The sequence below is a fragment of the Haliotis asinina genome, chromosome 1 (genome assembly GCF_037392515.1).
Source record: "Haliotis asinina isolate JCU_RB_2024 chromosome 1, JCU_Hal_asi_v2, whole genome shotgun sequence".
Taxonomy (NCBI): domain Eukaryota; kingdom Metazoa; phylum Mollusca; class Gastropoda; order Lepetellida; family Haliotidae; genus Haliotis; species Haliotis asinina.
In genome coordinates this window covers 22,048,272-22,071,415 of record NC_090280.1, presented here as the reverse complement: position 1 = coordinate 22,071,415, position 23,144 = coordinate 22,048,272, and the positions used below count along the sequence as shown (strand labels likewise).

Here is a 23,144-nt window from a genome sequence, read left to right as displayed (position 1 = left end):
CATAAACGAGTTTGGATCGGACAATCCAGTGATCAACAGCATGAGCACCGACCTGTGCATTTGGGAACCAAGTCAGCGACCTAAGTTAGTTGCCTTTTACAGTCGCCTTTTGTGACAAGCATGGGTTGCCGGAGACCTATTCTATCCCGGATCTTTACGGGCACTCTTCTCAGAAAGGAAAATTCTTAGTTGTGGGTGCGTCTTTAACGAGATGAGTTTGTTGTGGTGTTTCCTTCTTTTAGTTTAACTTTAACACCGCACTCAGCAATATTCCAGCTAAGTGGCGGCGGCATGTAAATAATCGGGCCTGTACCAGACAATCCAGTGATCAACACCATGAGCATACAATGAGCATGCGTCAGAAAGCCTGAAAACCCGATCCCGTTAGTCGCCTCTTAAGATAAACATGGGTAGCTGAAAACTGGTCCAAACCATCGACGTGTTTGCACTTGAATTCACACCACCGGGTAACAAGTTTTAAGTAACTTTACAGCACTGATCGCTCAAGCGCAGTTCTCGCACAACGTTCACTTTTCAGAGAGTTTGCATCAGTAAACTGACCCGGCAGCAGCGGTTTCCGCAGATCCTACTGCCTTTTGTCTTTTTGATAAATGTTAGATACTGTGCAAACTGAAAATGAAAAAAAAATACCTCAATGTAAATGAAAACAATTGTACATGACTGCTGTGACCAGAAGAGTTCCTTTTGTCTGAACCTGTCAATACAAGTGGTGTTGATGATATATTATTCTTGCACTCGTGTATCATTTAGAAGCAGTGTCCGCTCACGAGAGCAGACGACAGCAGTGACGCCTGGTAAGTGAGCATGGGAACAGCATCCATGGTTTATTTAGTCTTGACAAAACTTTGTAGGACGTTCATGAAGGTTTCCTCTTATTTCGATTATATGAGTACATCGAAGGCAAGCAGCCGTAGGGTGAGTGAACGAGTGAGTTGAGATTGTTCCAGCTACATGGCAGAACTCCGTATATAACCAAGTTATAATCATTTTTGTTAGACATTTTGACGATTGTTTGAACACAATAGGTAATTTATGAATTATCAAAAATACAAATAACATTTGCGTTTCTTTTTGGAAAAGTATAACAAATGAACAAACACGTGCGCTAGTCATATTTGAGCTCATTAGTCCTTCTGAATTTGCAGGACTTGCAAGATCCCTGTTTCCCGCAAACATTTTGGACCTTGATTCAACAACATGATCACCAAAAGAGTAAAGACTACAATGATTGTCATGATTGTATCCATAACGTTTCTTCAGAATTATCTACACATCAAAATAGACTACGGTAACAAGAGACAACGGACTCTAGGCAAAATGGCTTCCCCTACACAAGAACAACGAAGGCTGGTTCAGAAGGTCAAAGCACCTACTGAATTGAAACATGATTGGCTTGGTTATCCTGACTTCTCACATAAAGACGACCCCATGGCATCTTCCATGGCTTTGCTTGAGAGTGTCAGAGACAGCAAAGGAGAAGAAGCTAAACGAAGGTTTGGAGGGTTCCAGTGGGTCAATGATAACGTTACGTTTGTCTATTCCGGATACAATGATGACAAAGATGGAGTTCCAATAATTCGGGTCATCGCTCTGATTCGAAAAGACACTAAGCACAACTTTACGTGCACACTTCAATACCGAGATGGTAAAACGATCACAACAGTTGGCGTCCAGCAATGCTACGACTGTGGAAGGAGCAGACGCGTCGACAGACTGTATGTTAAAAAAGTTCATTCCGAATTTGTTGTAAAAAATATTAGATTCGTGTGGATTCGGATTCGAACTGGCCTTCAATAACCCATGCCTCAACCCGTACGAGGCTACTAATGGGATCGGGCGGTCAGGCTTGCGACTTAGTTGACACATGGCATCGTATTCCAGATGTGTAGAACGATGCCCTTGGCGTTGATCACCTGATTGTCTGGTTCTGATTGGATTATTTACAGTCCGCCGCCATATAGCTGAAATATTGCTGAGTGCAGTGTAAGAACAACCAACCAGCCAAGAGCATGAACCAGTGTATCATTTAGACAGACCCTCAAATCGTTTGTGAAGTGGTTGGAATAACAGGAATCTTGCAGGGTTTGCAAGATAATACACCGCAAATGATGCTGTCGATATACATCATTGAATGGTTTGACGTCGCAGTTGAACAATATTTTACCAATATCACGGCGGGGAACACCTTGAATGAGTGAGAAATGTGACTTCACATATACCCATGTGGGGAATCGAATCTGGGTCTTCGGCGTGACGAGCGAACGCTTTTACCACCCACCCCTAAACAAATCAGAATGTCAAGTCTGAACTATTTTTTCAGGCACTGAATGGTATGGCATTCTGTCTCTGGGGTGTGGATTGTATTTCCGGATCGGGCTCAACCCAACAAAACTGCTATAATCTGTAGTTTACTAAGAAACCTTGTGTATATGTGAGAAAGGGAGGCCAGTTATGCAAGACACAAGGGGACTGTTGATGTGGTGATGAACATAGGTGATGAAGATAGATGATGAACATAGGTGATGAACATAGGATGAGAAATGTGTGTGTAAAATACCTAAGTCCCAAACCCGTAGTGGGTAGGTTCCATGATCCTGGTTTATTGTTGGCTGTTGTCTCTGTATGTCAATGGCTTCCTGAAGCTTCATGTGGCGCCTGTTATTGTCGTTGGTGGACAAGAGAATTACAGCTTTCTAAATGACATTTTCTATGATTTCATTGCATTTATATCAGGAGTAAATGTTTCTGATTTGTTTTTTTCCCTAACAATAACACGTCTGTACATCTTTATGATCTTTCCTCTAAAGTCGTCCAGACGCTAATATGCCCATTTCAACTTATTGGTGTTGTGGTTGGAAAAGTTTGTCACTGTGGATTGCTTATCACTGAGTCACCATCCCGGCTGTCTCCTGCCGTGATATTACTGGAATATTGCTAAACGCGGCGTTAAACAAAACTCACTCACTCACCCACGGGGTCAAGCCCCGATTTCAAGAAAGAAATGTTACGGGACCGGAAGTCTCTTCTCAGTTTAATGCTGCAGGATGCAGTCCAGGTATGTGGTTTAATGCGGCTGAAACAGTTCGAACTATCAGTAAATACTGCTTTCTACTTCAGATACTGTAACGGCTACATCGCCTGTCCTCGCCCGAAAGGAGCTGGTGACCCATCCTTTCTCACGGTGCACAAACATGGTGACATTTTCCCAAGGAACAACATCACCGTGTGGTATCCCAAGAAGACAAAGAACAATTTGACTGGGTGTTACAAATCATTCGTAAACAATTACAGTAACTTGACAGGGCTGATTGTGAGCATTGAGCTCAGTCGTATATTTGGAGTTGACAAATTCATAATCTACCTTGAATCTCAGTCAAAAGACATTGTGCGTTTACTCCAAGAGTATGAAGCTGAGGGTGTTGTTGAACTACGAAACAGTACTTTGTTTGCAAGTCATGTCCAAAGTTACCAACAGCAGGTTGTTTACTGGTCTCAAATAAGCATGATTCATGATTGTCGTCAGTCTCAAATAGGATCTGCAAAATATGTTATCATCCATGATTGGGATGAAATCGTTGTTCCAAGGAAGCATACGAGCCTTGTTGATTTGGCCGACGAACTAATGAACAAATCAAATCTTCGCAAGACGACTGGAGCTCTTCAGTTCCATAATGTGTACTATCCCTTATCCGCAAGTAAGACAACGGTCGATTTCCCTCTGAAAGAAGATGCTTTTCGGTTTAATATCCTTCCCTTAACACATACCACAAGGATGACACCAGGCGGCAGCAGATTTGCGCCCAAGTCGATGATAGTTCCGGAAGCTGTGGAGGAAATGACTTGCCATTTTGTCGTAAAATTTAAGTCAGGTTATGAAAAGCAGGTAGTGAATGTATCCTTGGGGTTTATGCATCATTACCGCAAAGTTAAGTCAGAAATGATTGGTAGGAACATCCAGGACCTCTTTATGCATAAGTATTCTCAGCTCCTTGTTGAGGCTGTTCAGAAGAGATGTCATAACAGAAACTGTTAAACGTGTGAGTGAGTTTTATGTCGCGTTTAGCAATATTCCAACAATATCACCGCGGGGGACACCAGAAATGGACTTCACACATCCATCCCCTACCATCAATCGAACCAGGGTCTTCGGCTTGACGAGTGAACGCTTCAACCACTAGGCTACCCCACCAAGTTTCAAGAAACTGTTGAAAATAAACCTCGTGTGATATCACACGGTATTCATCCATACTATCTTTGAAGTAGAATTTGATAGGAGTGGGTGAGATTGATTTTAAGCTGCATGTAGCAATATCCTGACGCGGGGACACCAGAGTGAGTGAGTTTGGTTTTATGCCACTTTTAGCAATATTCCAGCACCATAATGGGTTTCACACACTGTACTCATTTGGGGATTCGAACCGATGTCTTCAGCGTGACGAGCAAACGCTATCACCACCAGGCTACCCCGCCGCCCGTGGTGTCACCAGGAGGCTTCACATTGTGCCCATGTGAGGAATCGAATCATTGTCTTTGCCGTGACGATCAAATGCTGTAACCATTAAACCATGCGGCCGTGATATTGCCGGAATATTGGTGAAAGTGGGATAAAACTAAACTCACTTACCCACAAATTCACTCATGCTGGTGATCACATTTTGTCTTTAGGATTACAGACAGTTTACAAGGAAACATTGGAAGTCTAGTTTCGCCTCGCAATCAGCTGTGAACAACAAGGAACGCGTCCTATGATTAGTATATCTGTACTCAGTCTGCATCCTTCGTGTTCTGATTCCAAATTGTTACCAGCTATAAGACACATGAGGTTATATTTGCCACTACGTAAAATGTATGTTTCCTGCTGTAATCCCCTGTCAGCTGTTATCATTTTTACCTAGCTGTTCCCCCAACATGTCTCGAATCGGTCTCGAATGAAATCAAACGGACTGAAAGGACTGTTCTTTAGCGGCGTTGTTTTAGACACAGTTCATTAACTTCCACAAACAGGCTGTTAGCTGGAGAAGTTCCGAAGGCACAAAGTTCTAGACTTTGAGGCATTTTGTTTCCAAATATTGGATGTATGGTCAAAAGGTTGAAAATCAAGAACAAAGCCACCATGCCATTTTTTAATGAAAATGCTACCTAAGACTAGTTCTGGGTCACTCGGAGGTTTGTATTTCCAACAAAATGGATGCAATTTGATTTTACCTTTGGAACATTAACTCCACATCCCATAAAAAAGTTATTGATTTTGTTTAGACATAATTGAGGCCATGTTTCGGTGGTATTTATGTGTCTGCCATGATATGAAAGTTAAATTATCCACAAAAGCGATCCATCACTTGAAACATTTAAAACTTCAGAGAGGCTATGTATTCTCATGCTAAAAATGGGACAAAATGCTGCCTTGAGGGACTCCCTGATGTTAATAACAATAATCAGACTTGAAATTTTCTGTGGTAAAAATAGTTACAAATTGAGGCCCATGATGTGCCACATGCGTTTTCTAATAATAATAAAAATAAAACAAACAAAATAAGAGCATACACTACACGTATGTTGTCAACAATGGCATTTTTTCCAAATTCTCCCAGCACACCAAATGGTCAAAGGTACTTCTGTTTTTCGAAATCCATATTGAATATTTGAATATAAATGCTATGTTAATCAACACCATACCTTCCATGGTTTTGTAAACGCAGCTCGTCATTGATATTGGTATCACGCTAGGATGAAGGATGAAAGGATACCTACAAAGTGACATCATATGTTTAATGGTAAATGTTTGAGGAGTATCAAACTTTGCATATTGAAATCAAGAAGATTTCGTTTTAATTTTTTCTGGATATATGATGTATCAGTAAATAGGTTTATTCTGGATATCTGATGTATCAGTAAATAAGTTTATTCTGGATATCTGATGTATCAGTAAATAAGTTTATTCTGGATATCTGATGTATCAGTAAATGAGTTTATTCTGGATATCTGATGTATCAGTAAATGAGTTTATTCTGGATATCTGATGTATCAGTAAATAAGTTTATTCTGGATATCTGATGTATCAGTAAATGAGTTTATTCTGGATATCTGATGTATCAGTAAATAAGTTTATTCTGGATATCTGATGTATCAGTAAATGACTTTATTCTGGATATCTGATGTATCAGTAAATAGGTTTATTCTGGATATATGATGTATCAGTAAATAAGTTTATTCTGGATATCTGATGTATCAGTAAATGACTTTATTCTGGATATATGATGTATCAGTAAATAAGTTTATTCTGGATATCTGATGTATCAGTAAATAAGTTTATTCTGGATATCTGATGTATCAGTAAATGAGTTTATTCTGGATATCTGATGTATCAGTAAATAAGTTTATTCTGGATATCTGATGTATCAGTAAAAAAGTTTATTCTGGATATATGATGTATCAGTAAATAAGTTTATTCTGGATATCTGATGTATCAGTAAAAAAGTTTATTCTGGATATCTGATGTATCAGTAAATAAGTTTATTCTGGATATCTGATGTATCAGTAAATAAGTTTATTCTGGATATCTGATGTATCAGTAAAAAAGTTTATTCTGGATATCTGATGTATCAGTAAATAAGTTTATTCTGGATATATGATGTATCAGTAAATAGGTTTATTCTGGATATATGATGTATCAGTAAATAAGTTTATTCTGGATATATGATGTATCAGTAAATAAGTTTATTCTGGATATATGATGTATCAGTAAATAAGTTTATTCTGGATATCTGATGTATCAGTAAATAAGTTTATTCTGGATATATGATGTATCAGTAAATAAGTTTATTCTGGATATCTGATGTATCAGTAAATAAGTTTATTCTGGATATATGATGTATCAGTAAATGAGTTTATTCTGGATATCTGATGTATCAGTAAATAAGTTTATTCTGGATATCTGATGTATCAGTAAATAAGTTTATTCTGGATATCTGATGTATCAGTAAATGACTTTATTCTGGATATATGATGTATCAGTAAATAAGTTTATTCTGGATATCTGATGTATCAGTAAATAAGTTTATTCTGGATATCTGATGTATCAGTAAATGAGTTTATTCTGGATATCTGATGTATCAGTAAATAAGTTTATTCTGGATATCTGATGTATCAGTAAATGACTTTATTCTGGATATATGATGTATCAGTAAATAAGTTTATTCTGGATATCTGATGTATCAGTAAATAAGTTTATTCTGGATATCTGATGTATCAGTAAATGAGTTTATTCTGGATATCTGATGTATCAGTAAATAAGTTTATTCTGGATATCTGATGTATCAGTAAATGACTTTATTCTGGATATCTGATGTATCAGTAAATAAGTTTATTCTGGATATCTGATGTATCAGTAAATAAGTTTATTCTGGATATCTGATGTATCAGTAAATGAGTTTATTCTGGATATCTGATGTATCAGTAAATGAGTTTATTCTGGATATATGATGTATCAGTAAATGAGTTTACCCGTGATATCTGATTCCTCAGTTAACAAGTAATGCCAAATTTATCCCAGCGGGTAGCTCAGTCGATGAAGCGTTCACTTGTGGGGTTAGATTCCCCACATGAGTACATCCCATTTCTGGTGTCCCTTGCCACGATATTCAGGAATATTACTGAAAGCGGCGTAAAACTAAACTCACTCACTCACTCATTAAATTTACGTACACAAAGAAAAAGTCGAGATGGGCAAATGAATGTCACATTAATTTTATTCGATACAAATTGAGCATAAAAACAGACATGGTGTCACTAACATGAGTAAATGGAGTACAATACATAAACCCGGTTATGTAGTCATATAATATCGAAACAAACACGTTTTTTTTAGAAAATAAAAATTAATAATAATAATAATAATTCAAAAAAGTTTTTTAAAATGTCTAGAATAACGTAAGGTATGTTAGTGGTGACCACAGAATACGAAGTCGTCAGAGAAAGTACTTATCTATTATGTTATAAACATAGCAGATTCCTATGTACCATGGATTATTTCATCCGGCAAGAGCCGGTATGTAACAGTAGTGAATGAATCATCTATGTGAAAGCTCTGGTGAGATCGACACCGTTGAATTTGAACCCGGATGAATGTGGATTTTGTAGATAAAGTGAATGTGTGAGCATGGTTGTACGCCTCCTTTAGCAATATTCCAGCAAAATGTCACGGCGGAGGACACCAGAAATGGGTTTCACACACCGTCCCCTTTGACAGAGGGAAGGGTTGCGCACACTTTAGAACCGAATACCACTGGATTGTGTGCATTAATGTTAATGATTATATTATTAACTATTCATGTCGTGATATACGCGATATATATGAACCTGCTTTGCGACCTAATATATCAAACACCATTCTCAGCATGCTCACTTTAGAAGTGAGGTTGCAGTTCCACATAAAATACTATAATTTGTAACATTGAACATTAACGAATCAGGCAAGAGAGTGAGTTTTATGCTGCTGCTAGTACCAATACCATCCAACGATGGCCTCACGTTTCTGCGTCTATCTCACAATTATAGCAATATCACCACAAATGTGCTTCACATATTGTACGCATGCGTGGATTTATTTAACCCCCGAATTCCGTGGGACAAGCGAACGCATCAACTCCTGGACTAAACTACTTCTCAGGACTGCTGCACAGTGACGGTAGACATGATAGAACGTCGGCTGTGGTAAACCTACGTCCAAGTACTTGGCCTAGATTTTCGAAGCTCTCTTAGCGCTAAGCAGGACGTAAGTAATGTTACTGTATGGCACTTACGACTATCTCAGATCTGAGAGACCTTTGAAAATTTAGACCCTAGAGTCTGCGATCGTCTTGTCGTTATGAGCGCTGAGTGGAATGGCGTTGTTGTTGGGACTTTTCTGATCCTAACTGTCCATTAATCGCATAAAGGTTATAAATGGAGTCAATATAATAAGTTGTACAAACATTATTTAATGATATTTTGAACCTAACATTTTCATTTACGGGTCAGTAAGTTAAGCCATTCCACCATAATTTTCCCATAATTCCTCTATCCAGTTTGTGGCATCAGCCAAGAGCACCGATTTCCGGTAATACGCATTCCCTACATATTAACGTTTGTTAAGTCGTGACTGCCAAACGTTTCATTCGTGTACGCGAGTTTAAAGGAAAACACGAATAATATTTTATGGTGCCCCCATACTGTGAAGCTTGTTTGGTCAGCTGACCGGTGGTACCCCAAAGCTGACGTCCATGTAATGCACAGATGTTGTCATTATTAGTTCCACCTGAACAGTATGGCACATGAAAGATTATATTGATTATATTATAAGGTAACACCTCTTCATGGCAGTGGTCCTTTACTTATTCCCAGACTTCCTCTTATAGCGCTATACAAAGCTGGTGATACAAAATGGAAAATAGTAAAGGAACGGTTCAATTTTTGTTGTGTCCCGTTATTTGTTTCTCTCAGTATATACCATTAAACACTGACTGGTCCAGGAGTCGGGATTTCGGGACTGACCGAACCCTCTGTCCATACCAATGGACAAGCCAAGAGAATAAAACTAAAACTCACTTGAAGTCCCTCGGGTACCCTGATGATGACAGACACTGCGCTGGATAAAGCAGTGGCACTATATGCTAACATTTGTCATTCATATCAAGTACTGGGGACGGTATAAAACATCAACGAAACAACACTGAATTGTATGTTTGCGTCGATATCACAATTCAATACTGCACCATGGAAAGAAGCTACAAGGCTTAATCTTACCCTACACATGTATATGCTTTGAATGCCAGGTTGACGTTCAGATGTATTTACATAAATGAGTCTTATGTTATGAATACATGGAGGTGCATGTCAAGATGGGTGATCATGGCGAGACTCATATACAGATTGACAGCACTTGAAGCTAGAATGATACCAAATATTACACCAAACTCAGTATCACAGATCTGGTCCCGATCCACAAAGTATTCGTAGCGATTCTACTACATTCGTTACAATAGTGTTACGGTAGGTCTGGACCTAAAGTCAGATCGGCACCCCAATGCACAAAGCGTTCGTAGCGCAATGACATTCGTAAGCCTATGGTTAATATCAGAGTTACGACAGGGCGTGAGGTTAGGAACGCACTGTGACGCCATGAAGCTATGATTAAATCAAACCAAATCTTTCAAGACGTCAGGCATCGTCGCTCAGATGTTCTAAGATGCAAGTGTAGGTACAAGATCACGGGATGGTGCTGGCAAACCTCGAACTCCAAACTCATCTGGCTCTTGGATTCGAAAACCCGGCAACAGGTTGATAGCTGACGCACTCCTGGGCAGGCTGTGATGACACGTGTTCTTGGGTATATACGAACATTATTTAAGTTACCCGTCATAGACTCGATTGTTTCACCACAATGGGACTTAAGGAGCTGTCATATCTTTCGATGTAAAAGTTCAACTCTAACACCAGTTAAAATACATGTATAAATTTAAGTCAACAGACTTCGGGATTTCCCTACAAAAAATGTTCATAGTTGTACAGTTTACGCATTACGCCTTTCCTTATTTTCATATGTCATATAGTTGGGGGCAGGGAATAAGAGATGCCGATATCCATATAAACACAAGGAATTTTGGGATTCCGCCAGTTTTAGACAGTTATAGCCGTTTAGGTTTCTTTAATGATCAAACATTTATCTACAGCCAAATGTGTGTTTTACATGTCCAGCTATGAGACTCAGCTTTCTTTTAACATTCTCTCCTTACAGAGTGCACCATGGCAAAACGGTTACTAAAACAGACGCTTTGGCCGTGTTTACTCGTGAACAGTATTAAACATATGGGTATTATGCATTTGTCCCATTAGTCCTGTCCCCAGTCATCAAGGGCGCGCCACTCTCGTTTACAATGTTCTTCTTGCCAAACATAGTCATTTCCTGTCTGGGAGGATCTTCTTCATCCGGGGTATTCCACACCGACTCGTCCTCGAACAGATGGTGAGCCTTCAGCTGTCCCAGGCCCGGCACGCACCGGACAATTAGACCTGGAAATGATAGTCAGTATGGGTTTAGCGACATCACAGTGGGGGAAACCGGAAATGAGCACCGTGATCCTACTCTATATTTTCACACATTTAACACTGTCAGATAGAATTTGAATGGATATTTTGTGGTAAACATTAGGTAAATGTCACACCTGCTTGAAACAGGTAATTGTTTTTGCCATAACTTTTAATCCTTGAGTAAATGATTTGATGAATTTCGGGTATATTCCTAATTCTTGTCAAACATCTCAAAATCCAGTTGAAAATAATTGTTTTATAACAGAAGATACCAGAAAGGGCTTATTGTACCCAAGCGGAAATTTCGGCCTGTCGAGAGAACGCTTTAACAACCCAACCACCCACCTCATTCCTATAAACTCTTTCAGTTCATTAAACAGTACGACTGTTCATTCCCTACCTGTGATGAGACCTCCTACAACGGCAACGATGAGGGTGACAGCAAGGGCCAGCACCTGATAGCCTGCCTGCTCCCCTGCCGACCTGCCCAGCCCCGGGGAGACATCCACGTTCCTATGAATCTCGTCGAACTCTGTCGTGTTGGCGAGCGGCACTCGGGCAGGAAACTGTTCGTATAAGCTGAACCACAAATATTGTTATCTTTATATTAACATATTAGCATTAATTGTAACAAATATGTTTATGCTGTCACACTAGAGGGAAGATTTACAGTACATGACGGCAGTCTGTATACAATCAGGTCTGGACCAGACACTCCAGCGATCAACAGCATGAACATCGATGTAATTTGGACACGATGACATGTGCCGCGTATGAAAAATAAGGCCATTCAGACAGCCCGAGAAGTCTCTAGATTTCTGACGGACGGTCCAAATTTAGCCATCCCGACGGTTTGGTGCAAATTTGAGATATTCCATATGTATGAATGAATTCTTGGTGTCTGGTCTGGTTAAATCCATTTTGGGCTGATGTCTGGCTGGGTTTGGGGCTAATTTAATACTTTGCATGAGTCAACTAAGTCAGCCTGTCCGCCTGATCCTGTCAGTCGCCTCTTTAGGACAAACATGAGGTAAAGAAGATTAATGGTTATGCAGATCTTCACGGGTTGCCATATCAGACGACATGATTGAGCGGACAACATGGCTTCATCTGGTATTTCTGCTTTGAACAGAAAAGACAGAATCTCGCCACTCAAACCACCAACCAAATGTAGGACTGATTTCTACGGACAACATCCATAATGGTTTATGTTGGTTTAAATTCCTTTGTCGTGTACTAAAAATAAAAAACAGACCAACCAAATTATGTAACTAAATTCCATAACATTTTGCTTGAGCTAGTTGTCTTCTCAACAGTGTCTAATATCACTTACACATGAACAAATATGTTCAGAGCGCTCAATCTGTGCCCAAATCGGCTCCCAAACCCCAAGAAACGTAATGTAAAGCCTGTCTCGTACCCATTATATTCATAATTTACACTGAAAGATGCTCATCGTAGCATTATGTAAGTCTATGTCGAAGTCGTTTTCCCACGCCAAGAAAAGGATATTAATAAAATATATCATATAATACAGGGTTCGTTAAGTCAAAAGTGCCTTTAATCGATATTCTTCTACCTATCATATATTTCATCAGTGAATAGATATTAGCACAGTAGCTAAGCTTGTATTGAAATCGCTCCCTTACGCCCAAAGGGGACGATATGCAAAAAGTAGGGCTCGCCCAAACTGCCTTTAATCAATATTCTTGGGCCTATCATATCTTATTTTATAAATGAAAAGATTATATGAAAGTAGCTAAGCAACCGAAATCGGTTTCGTGCAGGCAAGTATCGGAATTGTTGAAATATTTACTAAAATAATTGTGTTTCTGGTGTCAAATGGTGATGTACCTGTATCCGTACTTGTCGAAGTCGGCGACGAGGGCAGCGATGGCGCCGGCAATTCCAGCCATTATGGCGGGCATGCCGTGCAGGTTGTTGACCCCACACGTGTCATGAATCTTCAGCTTAGATGTTAGGAACGGCTGAAATAACATTAACAGGGCAAAGAATAAAGGAACGCTTGATTCCAGAGTGAGTGAGTGAGTGAGTGAGTGAGTGAGTGAGTCACATTTCTATAATTGAAAACTTATTCAGAGTTTCTGTTGATAAAAAGTTGATAAAATTCAGTTGCGGTTATTTCTGTTCTTTGCTGTTTTTGTCTTACCGTGATGTACTTATATCCGACTGTTGACAGTATCCCAGCGACGGAGCCGATGATGAGGGCTCCGTAGGGTCCGATCATCATGTCTGCACTCGTTCCCACAGCCACGCCACCGGCCAGCGTGGCGTTCTGTATGTGTACCTAGGGATGGAGGAGAGGTATTAGTGGTGGATGTATGGAAACCTTCCTGGGACAACTATAACTTTGGTGTAGCGTGGTTCCAGTTGTAGGAACGTCCCTTTCAACACTACAGTGTATTGCATGAAAAGTCATTCACACTCATCTACACTCATGTACACCTATCCACGTACATTTTGGTGACAACATTGGGAATATTTTCGAGAGTGAGTGAGTTTAGCTTTACGCCCCGTTGAAGAGGGCTGACCACCCGATCCCGTTAGTCGTCCTCTTATAACACGTATACTCGCCTTACATGGCAAGCATGGGTTCTACCCAGGGACCTTCACGGGTCAGGGAATATTACAAATATCCCGTATGAGGCTTGCATGTCATCCACCATGATACTGATGGAATACTGCTGCGGCGTAAAAGCTTTCTCACTCACTCACTCACTCACTCACTCAGTAACTCTACATTCCCTCGTTACATTGGAGAAAAGGGTTTGATGTCCCACATGGCCAAGATGTGTGAAGCCTATGGTTAACTCACTCACTCGAGGTTGCACCTATCTATCATGAACTGTAAGAGTTAGTCAAACTGTTACAGTCGCATTGTTACACGGGGCAGACACCTATCTGCAAGTCTGCAAGGTAAAAATTAACAGTTTAAATGTTAGTTTCTAAAAAATAATAAACAACACTTATTTAGATTTGCTTCTTCGAAGGAAAGGATTCCTATACACTCCCGGGTTTAGCATTCAGTACAGACTTGGACCAAGGCTGTGGGACGGGGTCCAGTGTGCAGGATGTTTATTAATATATTGAGGGGTTTATAACAATGTCTTTGCTTACGTTACGTATAGTATTGGTTTTTCGATGAGTTATTGTTTAAAATGTACAGTAAAATCATCTTGTAGTTGTACGTATGTCGTTATATTTTCAATGTAATATATATTATTTCCATTTCATTAAAAAAATCACTTAACTTTGCCTCTGCTTTGTCATATCCGTATAGCAATTGCTATTGCTATAGACCATTGTGTAACATGTAGAGTGATGTGACATGAAATAAGGAATAACGTCGTACTAAAGAATATGTCGCTGATATGACGGTGTGCATGCATGTGTATGGATGGCTGCTTGTTCCGGCGCAGACTTAGGCTGATTTCACAAAGCTAGTGCACTGTAATATAATGCCACATGTACGCATGAATACCACATCTAGACACATTGTACTGACTCCGAGCCGACCAGTCCTTGAATTCATTGATGCCGTGCGCAAGGCAGGGACCAACAGGTACCATATTTCAACATCTTTGGATAAAAATATAAAAGGACACTTGCTTGTGGTCATGCTAGCTGACTTGATAGACACATGTTATCGTATGCCAGTTACATACATTTATGTTCATGTTGTTGATCACTTGATCACAGACCGCCACCATATAGCTGGGATATTGCTGAGTGCGGCGTTGAACAACAAACCAACCAACCAAAAGTGAAACTGGCGGTGTTTTATATTCTGTCCAAAATACTATTTCTATTTCATGGTGTTCTGTTGTTTTTCCTTCTTGTCTATAGGTGGTCAAACACTGAATGGGATGATAAAGTAAATTTTCTATGCCATATAGGTACTTACCATGTCCAGCTTGCCCCTCTCGTCGACCAGCACAGAGATGGCGAAGGTAACGACACAGCAGGAGGCGAGAGCGAAGTAGGTGTTGAGCACGGCGCGGTGTTGGTCGTCGTCTGGTGCGAGAGCGCTGTTGAAACTGGGCCAGAACAACCACAAGAAGATCGTACCTAGTCACAAAGTAAAGGTCTTAGACTAGAAAATCGCATGTATCGGTTAATTTATGGAGGAGGCGGAGTAACCTTTCGACTGTAATCTCGACATGTTCTTACAACTAATGGGGCTAAAGAGTTCGCTCGTCACGCTGAAGATCCAGGTTCGATTCCCCTAAAAGCGGCGTAAACCACTACTTAACCACTCGCTCTTACAGCTGAACGTATTTAGAGAAAGTATCGAACAGGGTTTTCAGTGAACGACCAGTAGGCTACCCTACTGCTTGAAACTGTATTCCACTTGTGTCTCACGCTGCTTAATGTAGATGTTCATTCATATGCACTTCCGTACTGTTTCGAGAGTGTATTTTCTGTAAATTGTATTATTAATTAAGTAATAATTATTATTGGGTCATAACGTTTAGCGTTTTGAATGATAGTTATTATGGGTCACATTTCTTATCATAAATGTTCAGTACTTTTAGTATTTTGGCTGGAGGCCTTTAAGGTAGCGCTTTAGAGTTACCTCCCCATGACTTTGTGTTTTGATTAACTTTTGACTCCCGGGAGGCTGGCCGAGAGAATTCTACGTTAGTGGCGATGGTCGTATGTGCTTGAATTTTCTTGAAAGAGTGTCTTTGTATATAAGGGCTGGATGGTGTGTTGAAATTACCTGGAGCAATATCAAACTGCCTTCGTCAACGCTTGACCTACATAACTGCTGCCTGACCACTTGCTGTGTTACACTCTGCATACATGTTTCTCACTCTCAAACCAAGACGTCGGTGAGTGGACATTATATTTGTGTTTTGTTGGTTTGTTTTTTTTTGTTTTTTGTTGTTTTTTTTCGCTGAATACAAATTATTGAAAACTGCAAACTTCTTAGTGTTACATTTTGCTAGTCACGGCAAGTCTTAACCGTAACAGTACAAACAAAGAAGAAGGTGCTGACAAACCAAACTTCTGCGGTCAAGAGCATAATTTCTGCTATACCCAAATGGCCAACTATCTCAAACCCACCCCCACCGCCATTGAGCAACAGGTGCCTCTAAAAGCGAGCAGATCCAGACATGAGTGCTAAATGAGAGAAACTCTACTCAGCAAACAGCTACGCCTCATGCCTCATACGACCAAGCCGTCAGAGTCGTCTAAAGGTAAAACCACCGGATACCTATGCGAATGGTAATCACAACGTACCAATCATGGCGAAGAGATCCGAGTGATACACCGATCCCTCTTTCGTGGATTTATGGACGTCTTCAGAGTACAAGACCCGAGCAATGGTCAGGCCGAAGTAAGCACCAAAGGCGTGAACAAACATAGACCCGCCTACATCCACCGCCTGGAACAGTCAAAAGGAGTTCGTTATATCAGAAGGATATATTCATTAGCTTCATGAGAGACAGCTCACGACTTCAGTATTATCTGCGGCAGAAAACTGCATTCAATCAACCTCGATTCGAAGTGTACATTTTCGTGGCGTGTGGCGTAGCGTGTCGTAAAAACAGATACAACTGATATCTATATTTAATCTCAGACAGTAACGTATAGCTGAATACATTCTTGTATTCCTTACAAGGCTAAGTTGGACTCAAGTTAATTTTCACGAAGTCTATTTCCTTGAAACTAACACATAACGCATGGTAATACAAGTATCCACGATATAGAAAGCATTTCAGATTTCATTATTTGTCTTCAAGAAATTATTTGAATGTACATGGATTGCACTGTCTGTAGTATTGATATTTGAAGTTATTTTGATATTACAGTTTAAAACACAAACAAAACATAACACGATCATAACAATAAAAACATACAACTAAGTTGAATTTGATGTTTAACGTTTTTCATGGATATCGATTATTCGATCAGTGAGTCCAGCACTGGTCCGCGGATTAATTTATGGTTGAGACAAACACAATCTGACTCAACTCACCCTGAAGTACGTAACGCCAACCCATTCGTTGGCGGAGAAGAATACGATCTCAATGATAGCAATGAGCACCAACTGCAACGGACTCGTCTTCCCCAGCAACGCACCGAAGGTGATGAGGACAGCGGCTGCAGCGAAGTCGGCAGTCAACATCCTGGAAAAAAGTGATTGTTAAGCTTACAAGTCTTTGACAATTGTTTTTATTGGATTTTATTGTTCAGTGGTTTATTGTACAACGCTGTACTTTGCATGATTCTGTCTGTTTAATTGTGATCGGTAAATAATCGAATCCTCACCGGACAAACCAGTGACTGATATCCTAAGCATCGATCTACGCAAATATGATATTGTGACATGTGTCTACCAAGTCTGCCAGCTTCACCACCCGAACCCTTACAAGCCTGGGTTGGTCACTGAAGGATTCCTACCCGGACCCCAAACGGAAGAAAGACATTTAGTTGTTAGAACATGAACACATTTTGTACTGTAAGGAATACTTGTTAGTTTTATTCTTTACATCGATTTTTCTGGTCCACTGATCCCCTATTAAATAGAGTTGCAACTTCGTCACTACTTCATGTCATGGACGTTTTTAGCAAATAATGTGTCTGTGTCTTCCGGGGCTTTGGGGTAGCCTAATAGTTAAAGCGTTGGCTCGTCACGCCGAAGAGCCGGGTTTGATTCTCTACATGGGTACAATGTGTGAAGCCCATTTCTGGGGTCCCCTGTCGTTATGTATAGGAGAAAAAACGCCTCCGAAGTTTTGGTAGAGAATGTAAACCTGAGGGGTAGGGAAATCCCTCGGGGCTACGCCCCTCGGGATTTCCCTACCCCTCAGGTTTACATTCTCTACCAAAACTGAGGAGAAGTTTTTTCTCTTGCTTATAAACCGTCATTTTAAATATTGCGTTATAAGGAATTAGGACCTCACTATACCGCGAACATTCGGAATGACAGCAATGTCGCAACTCTAATGCACAAGTTAGAAAACGCACGGGATTTTCACGCAGTGCACGTGTTTTTTGTGAGTGAGTCAGTTATATACCACGTGGTTACTTGAATCCGCTCATTGCTAACCATGGCAAACCAGAGCGAAGACGAAATGTTTTTAACACAGTCGCAGTTTAAGAAAGATGATGACAATGCTGCTGCTGCTGCTGCTGCTGCTGCTGCTGATGATGATGATGATGATGATGATGATGATGATGATTTTTCTGTTCCGTTTCGCGGCACCTTTGACTGAGGAAGATATTGAAAGGAAATTATCTCGATGTGTTCCAAGAACGACAAGGTACAAAAATGATTGGGCGAAAGGAGTATTCAGGCGATGGCAAGAAGAGCGTCGGACGAGGTCAATGGATGCAAACATCGCGCTGTCGTCGTCCGTCTTGACTGAAGACTTGCTGGATATGACTGCTAAAGATATAAATACAGCCCTAAAGTATTTCCTATTCGAGGCGAGGAAAGTGGACGGGACTTGCTACCCAGCTGTTACTGTGTATGGGCTATTCACGGCAATAGCGTCACACTTGAAAGCTAACAAATCTCCTTACAATCTGATGGAAGGCGAAGAGTTCCAGGACAGCAGACAGGCACTGGACGCATGCATGCGTGAGAGGTCCACAGCTGGTCTTGGAGCAGACGTGAGAAAACCTACAGAGGTGATAACTCGAGACGAGGAGAACACTCTGTGGGAGAAGGGGGCTCTTGGAGAAGGCACGCCGCAAAAACTCCTGGACACAGTCCTCTACTTAACTGGTGAGTTGCATTTTGCATTTGATTTCCCTGTCGAAAAGTCGGATATTAGCAATTTTGGCATTTACAATCAAACCTTCACATCGAAAATAAATGTGATTAACTGGAACAAAATGCCCGACTTCACTTTGAGGCAAACCAAACCAAACAAAGTTTGGATGGATATTTTGAATCCCGTGATAAGACCAAAATAGATAAACATTATATAATTGTGTACGGAATTTTATTTTCCAGGACTTAACTTCGCCTTGAGAGGTGGAAAGGAACATCGGAGTTTAAGACTACACCAACAACCTCAGATTACAGGCCCACATACAGACCAGAACGGCCGCAGGTACCTGCAGTATGTGGAAGACGTCTCTAAGACAAATGCCGGGGGAGTGAAAGACAGGAAACTGCAGAAGAAAAAGGTGCGAGCGTATGAAAATACCAAGAACCCGGAACGATGTTATGTGCGCCTTTTCATGAAGTACAAGTCACTTTGGTATGTATTAGATGTTTTCTGATACATTTCTGATACATGTTATACATTCTTTAGATATACCACTCATTTAATCACATCATGCGGGTGACTTGACCCATACTGCATGTAAATTGTCTTATAATTTTACTCCCTGATGATGATTGCACGCATTGGTTTAGGGGCATATAAATGACAAATGCAAACATTTCATACTTAATTGATTCTATGTCAACACAATTTAACTTTCCAGCCTACCATCTTCAACTCGAGCAAATGCGTTTTACTTCACCCCGATGAAGAAACCTAAGGATGGAAAATGGTACCTAGAGTCGCCCATGGGCCACAACACAATCCAGACAACGGTGAAGAGAATATGTGCTGAAGCCGGAATTGAAGGAAGGAAAACGAACCACTCGCTCAGATGCACTGCTGCTACCCGTCTCTACGAGGCAAACATAAGCGAGCAACAGATTTGTGAACAAACTGGTATGTAACTCAATGAATATCTGCAAAACACGAATGAAACTTGAAGTGACTGGGCCAAATTGCAATTTGGCGATTTTAAATGCTAGAACTTGTGATGTCAACATGTGTTATGGTTAACATGCCAAGATCCGGGTTCGAATCCCAATGATGGCCCCAAGCAAAGCGATTACAATATCATATAAATTGCTTTTCAAACGGTTATGTACAATTTGAAATGACTTATCAAGATGAATTCTTTTATTGTAGGTCACAAAAGCGAGGCAGTGAGGGTTTACAAGAGAACCAGTGATCAACAACAAGCAATGGCGTCAGATGTTCTCTCATGTTCAGCTCCAAAGAAAACTCAGACGTCTGCGACAGTGTCGGTTCCTACTTCAGAGGGAGATTCCGGTACAACACAAACTGTCGCTCACGGAAGTGTTACAATGACGTTCAATTTCAATTAAAACACTGTTGTCAGAGTTTTTGTTTTTCCTTTCCTGTGAATGCAGATTTCGGTGGCTGATCGCTCCAAACCGGTACTTTCGGGACGAGGGTTTACTCCTAGTAAAACCTGGGAATAGGTTTTACTTAAATCTAGTTAAACCTATTCCCAGGTTTTACATTGGGAGTAAAACCTCTTACCGGGTATTGGTGCAAGTAGAAAGGATAATGACCATTAAAGGCAGTGATCAGAATTAGGTTTATAAAATGCCGGAATGTTGCTAAAGGCGGTACAAAACTAAGCTCACTCAATATGTCTATTATAAAGCTGTGTTTATTAAGAAAACCGGCCATCGCTATGAGTGTTGAGAGGAGACTGAAAAGACATTTTAAATCTTCCTATCTGCCACAGGGAAGTATGCAAAGTAATACCGCTAGACGCTTCTATCGAAGCGTACGTACAGTTCACGCTTCACCATCACTTAAATCTAAACATGTCGATGTCAGTTACCGCGTCCTCTGATTTGTGTTACAAGCTTTAGTTACAATTCTTGACACTTCAACAAAGGGACCAGTGTCCCATTGTCGTGTTGTGCTCGTGGTTGACTGTGACTGTGACATGTGTTTGTGACAATCTGATGAAATGTCAATCATTAAAAATAACACTGTCCCTAAAATATTTTGTCCAGTCTGCATGTGAAGGCTTGTTACCTAATACCAGAGTATGAAACCCACAAAGATTACAGCCACACCACAGGGCTGGTTAGATGTAAAACTTGTCAGCTCCGACCCAAACCTACCAACCCAACAAAATAACATCATATGCATTTCTAAATTTTACTCCGACCGTCGGGCAGGTAAATTTCAGAATCTGGCAGTCCGTGTTTAAAATAACCTGTCCCGGGCTGTCGGACAGGCAGGTATTTCGAACGCTGCCATACATCCGTGAAGATACGCTTAGAATCGATCCACATGTCATCATATCCCAGTTGCGTAGATGTATGCTCATGTTGTTGATCACTCGATTGTTTGGTCTAGACTCGATTATTTACAGACCGCTGTCATATGGTTGATATATAGCTGAGTGCAGATACAGTTGTTATCACTCATCTTATCTGATGAAAGTGTAAACAAGAAACTACAAGTACGACTACAAGTAGAAAACAAGTAGTGTACATGCCATGAAACATGTAACGGGATCAGGTGGTCAGCTGGTAGTCGTCTAGTTACGTGTTCTTTTCTCACACTGATCCATCTTGACATTATTACAGAGTGATTTTTTTTCACTCACTTCATTTGTTTTCAGCCTAAGCGTAGGTATAAGTTGAAATTATCACTCACTTACTCACGGATGGGATCAAAGCAACTACAAATAAAAAAAACAAAACAAACAAAACAAAAAAACATGTGGCACTTACGTCTCAATGGACACGTGGATCTTCCCACCATGACCGTGAAAGTAACCCCCGCAGAGAGTGGCCCACTGGATGACGACGGCGGCGAGGAGGAAGTTGATGCCCACGGCGCCGTAGCCATACCGCTTCAGGAACGTCATCAAGAAACCGAAGCCGATGAAGATCATGACGTGCACGTCTTGGAACACTGGTGGCAGAAAGTTCAGTGTGAGAATCAGGGTACATTCTGGGCGGAATAACTGAAAATGGACTCTGGTGGCCATGGTAACCTGGCATGGTGTGGACAAACCAGGGGTCGTCATCAGGACACGCCAACGATGAACATTTCCTCGAATCAAATTCAGGCGCCCTAGACAGCGTGACCTTAAGTGGTATTCCATTGCAATTAATGCTATAGTCGATGCTAGAGTTTATTTTTGTACATTGAGCACTTTGGTTTTACGCCGCTTTTAGCAATATTAAAGCAACATCACGGCGGGGCTTCACATAATGTGAGAATCGAACCCAGGTCTTCAGCGCAAGCCTACGATTTAACCACAAGGCTACCCCACCTCTCCTATAAATGCATGGTCCCATTAGGTCACGATCAGATTTTTTCACGTCGCTAACAACTGTCATTTTGTTTTGACCCGGAATCAGTGAGGTGTCCCAGCCTTGTTCATTGTCAACAATGCAGATATTTATACGCTGTTGCAGAGTCCTGGGTGCCATCTGAGTTACCTGTCTTACGCCAGGTAAACGCGTTTTGTTAGTCTCTACCCTTTCCTCTGGAATAATATTTAATGCAATTAATAAATCGATTTCTGTGCAATCCTATATTTTGACCGGACGTGTCGTTGCATATCGAATGCTAAAATGTGTAAGGTTTGACTTAAATCGAATCGCTTAGAGAATAAACCACGAAGGCTATTTCGTGATATAACCGATAGACTGATTGAGTTTAGTTTTACGCCGGTTTTAGCAATGCCCCAACAACATCACGGCGGGGAACACCAGAAATGGTCTTCACATACTGTATTCGGGCCTTCGGAGTGACGCGGAGCTAACGCTTTAACCACCAGGCTAACCACCGCTCCTTGTAGACTTAAGGACCAATTACATAGAAAGGGCTGCATCAGAATGGGGAAACTTGTTCAACATGACTGGACTATAGATGAGTTAAACACCGCTAGGAGACTATGCTTGTCGTAAGAGGCGACTAACGGCATCGGGTGGTCAGGCTCGCTGACTTGGTTGACACGTGTCATCGGTTCCCAATTGCGCAGATCGATGCTCATGTTGTTGATCACTGGATTGTCTGGTCCAGACTCAATTACTTACAGACCGCCGCCATATAGCAGGAATATTGCTGAGAGCGGCGTAAAACTAAACTCACTCACTAAACACCGCTTGAACCACTGACTCACCAAGTGAGTTTAATTTTAGTAATATCCCAGCATTATCACGCCGGGGGAACACGTCAGACAATACGCATCGATTTTTGATAATGTCTAACTGATAAAACTATCCC

General features: G+C 40.8%; 2 protein-coding genes across 2 annotated transcripts in view; one reads left to right on the top strand and one right to left on the bottom strand.

Annotated features, from left to right (window-relative positions):
• Nucleotides 1-23,144, top strand: part of LOC137288864 (small ribosomal subunit protein eS25-like) — a 222,276-nt gene that overhangs the window by 74,526 nt on the left and 124,606 nt on the right. The gene's annotated exons all lie outside the window — the stretch shown is intronic.
• LOC137288742 (ammonium transporter Rh type A-like) overlaps nucleotides 10,676-23,144 on the bottom strand; it is a 28,422-nt gene continuing 15,953 nt past the window's right edge. Inside the window, exons 2-9 of the mRNA XM_067820808.1 lie at nucleotides 21,638-21,821; nucleotides 17,096-17,246; nucleotides 16,357-16,501; nucleotides 15,014-15,177; nucleotides 13,259-13,396; nucleotides 12,943-13,076; nucleotides 11,489-11,667; nucleotides 10,676-11,070 (exon numbers count right to left, since the gene is read on the bottom strand). Of these exons, the coding sequence (XP_067676909.1) occupies nucleotides 10,874-11,070; nucleotides 11,489-11,667; nucleotides 12,943-13,076; nucleotides 13,259-13,396; nucleotides 15,014-15,177; nucleotides 16,357-16,501; nucleotides 17,096-17,246; nucleotides 21,638-21,821 (1,292 nt within the window). The 3' untranslated portion in view covers nucleotides 10,676-10,873. The remainder of the gene's footprint in view (nucleotides 11,071-11,488; nucleotides 11,668-12,942; nucleotides 13,077-13,258; nucleotides 13,397-15,013; nucleotides 15,178-16,356; nucleotides 16,502-17,095; nucleotides 17,247-21,637; nucleotides 21,822-23,144) is intronic.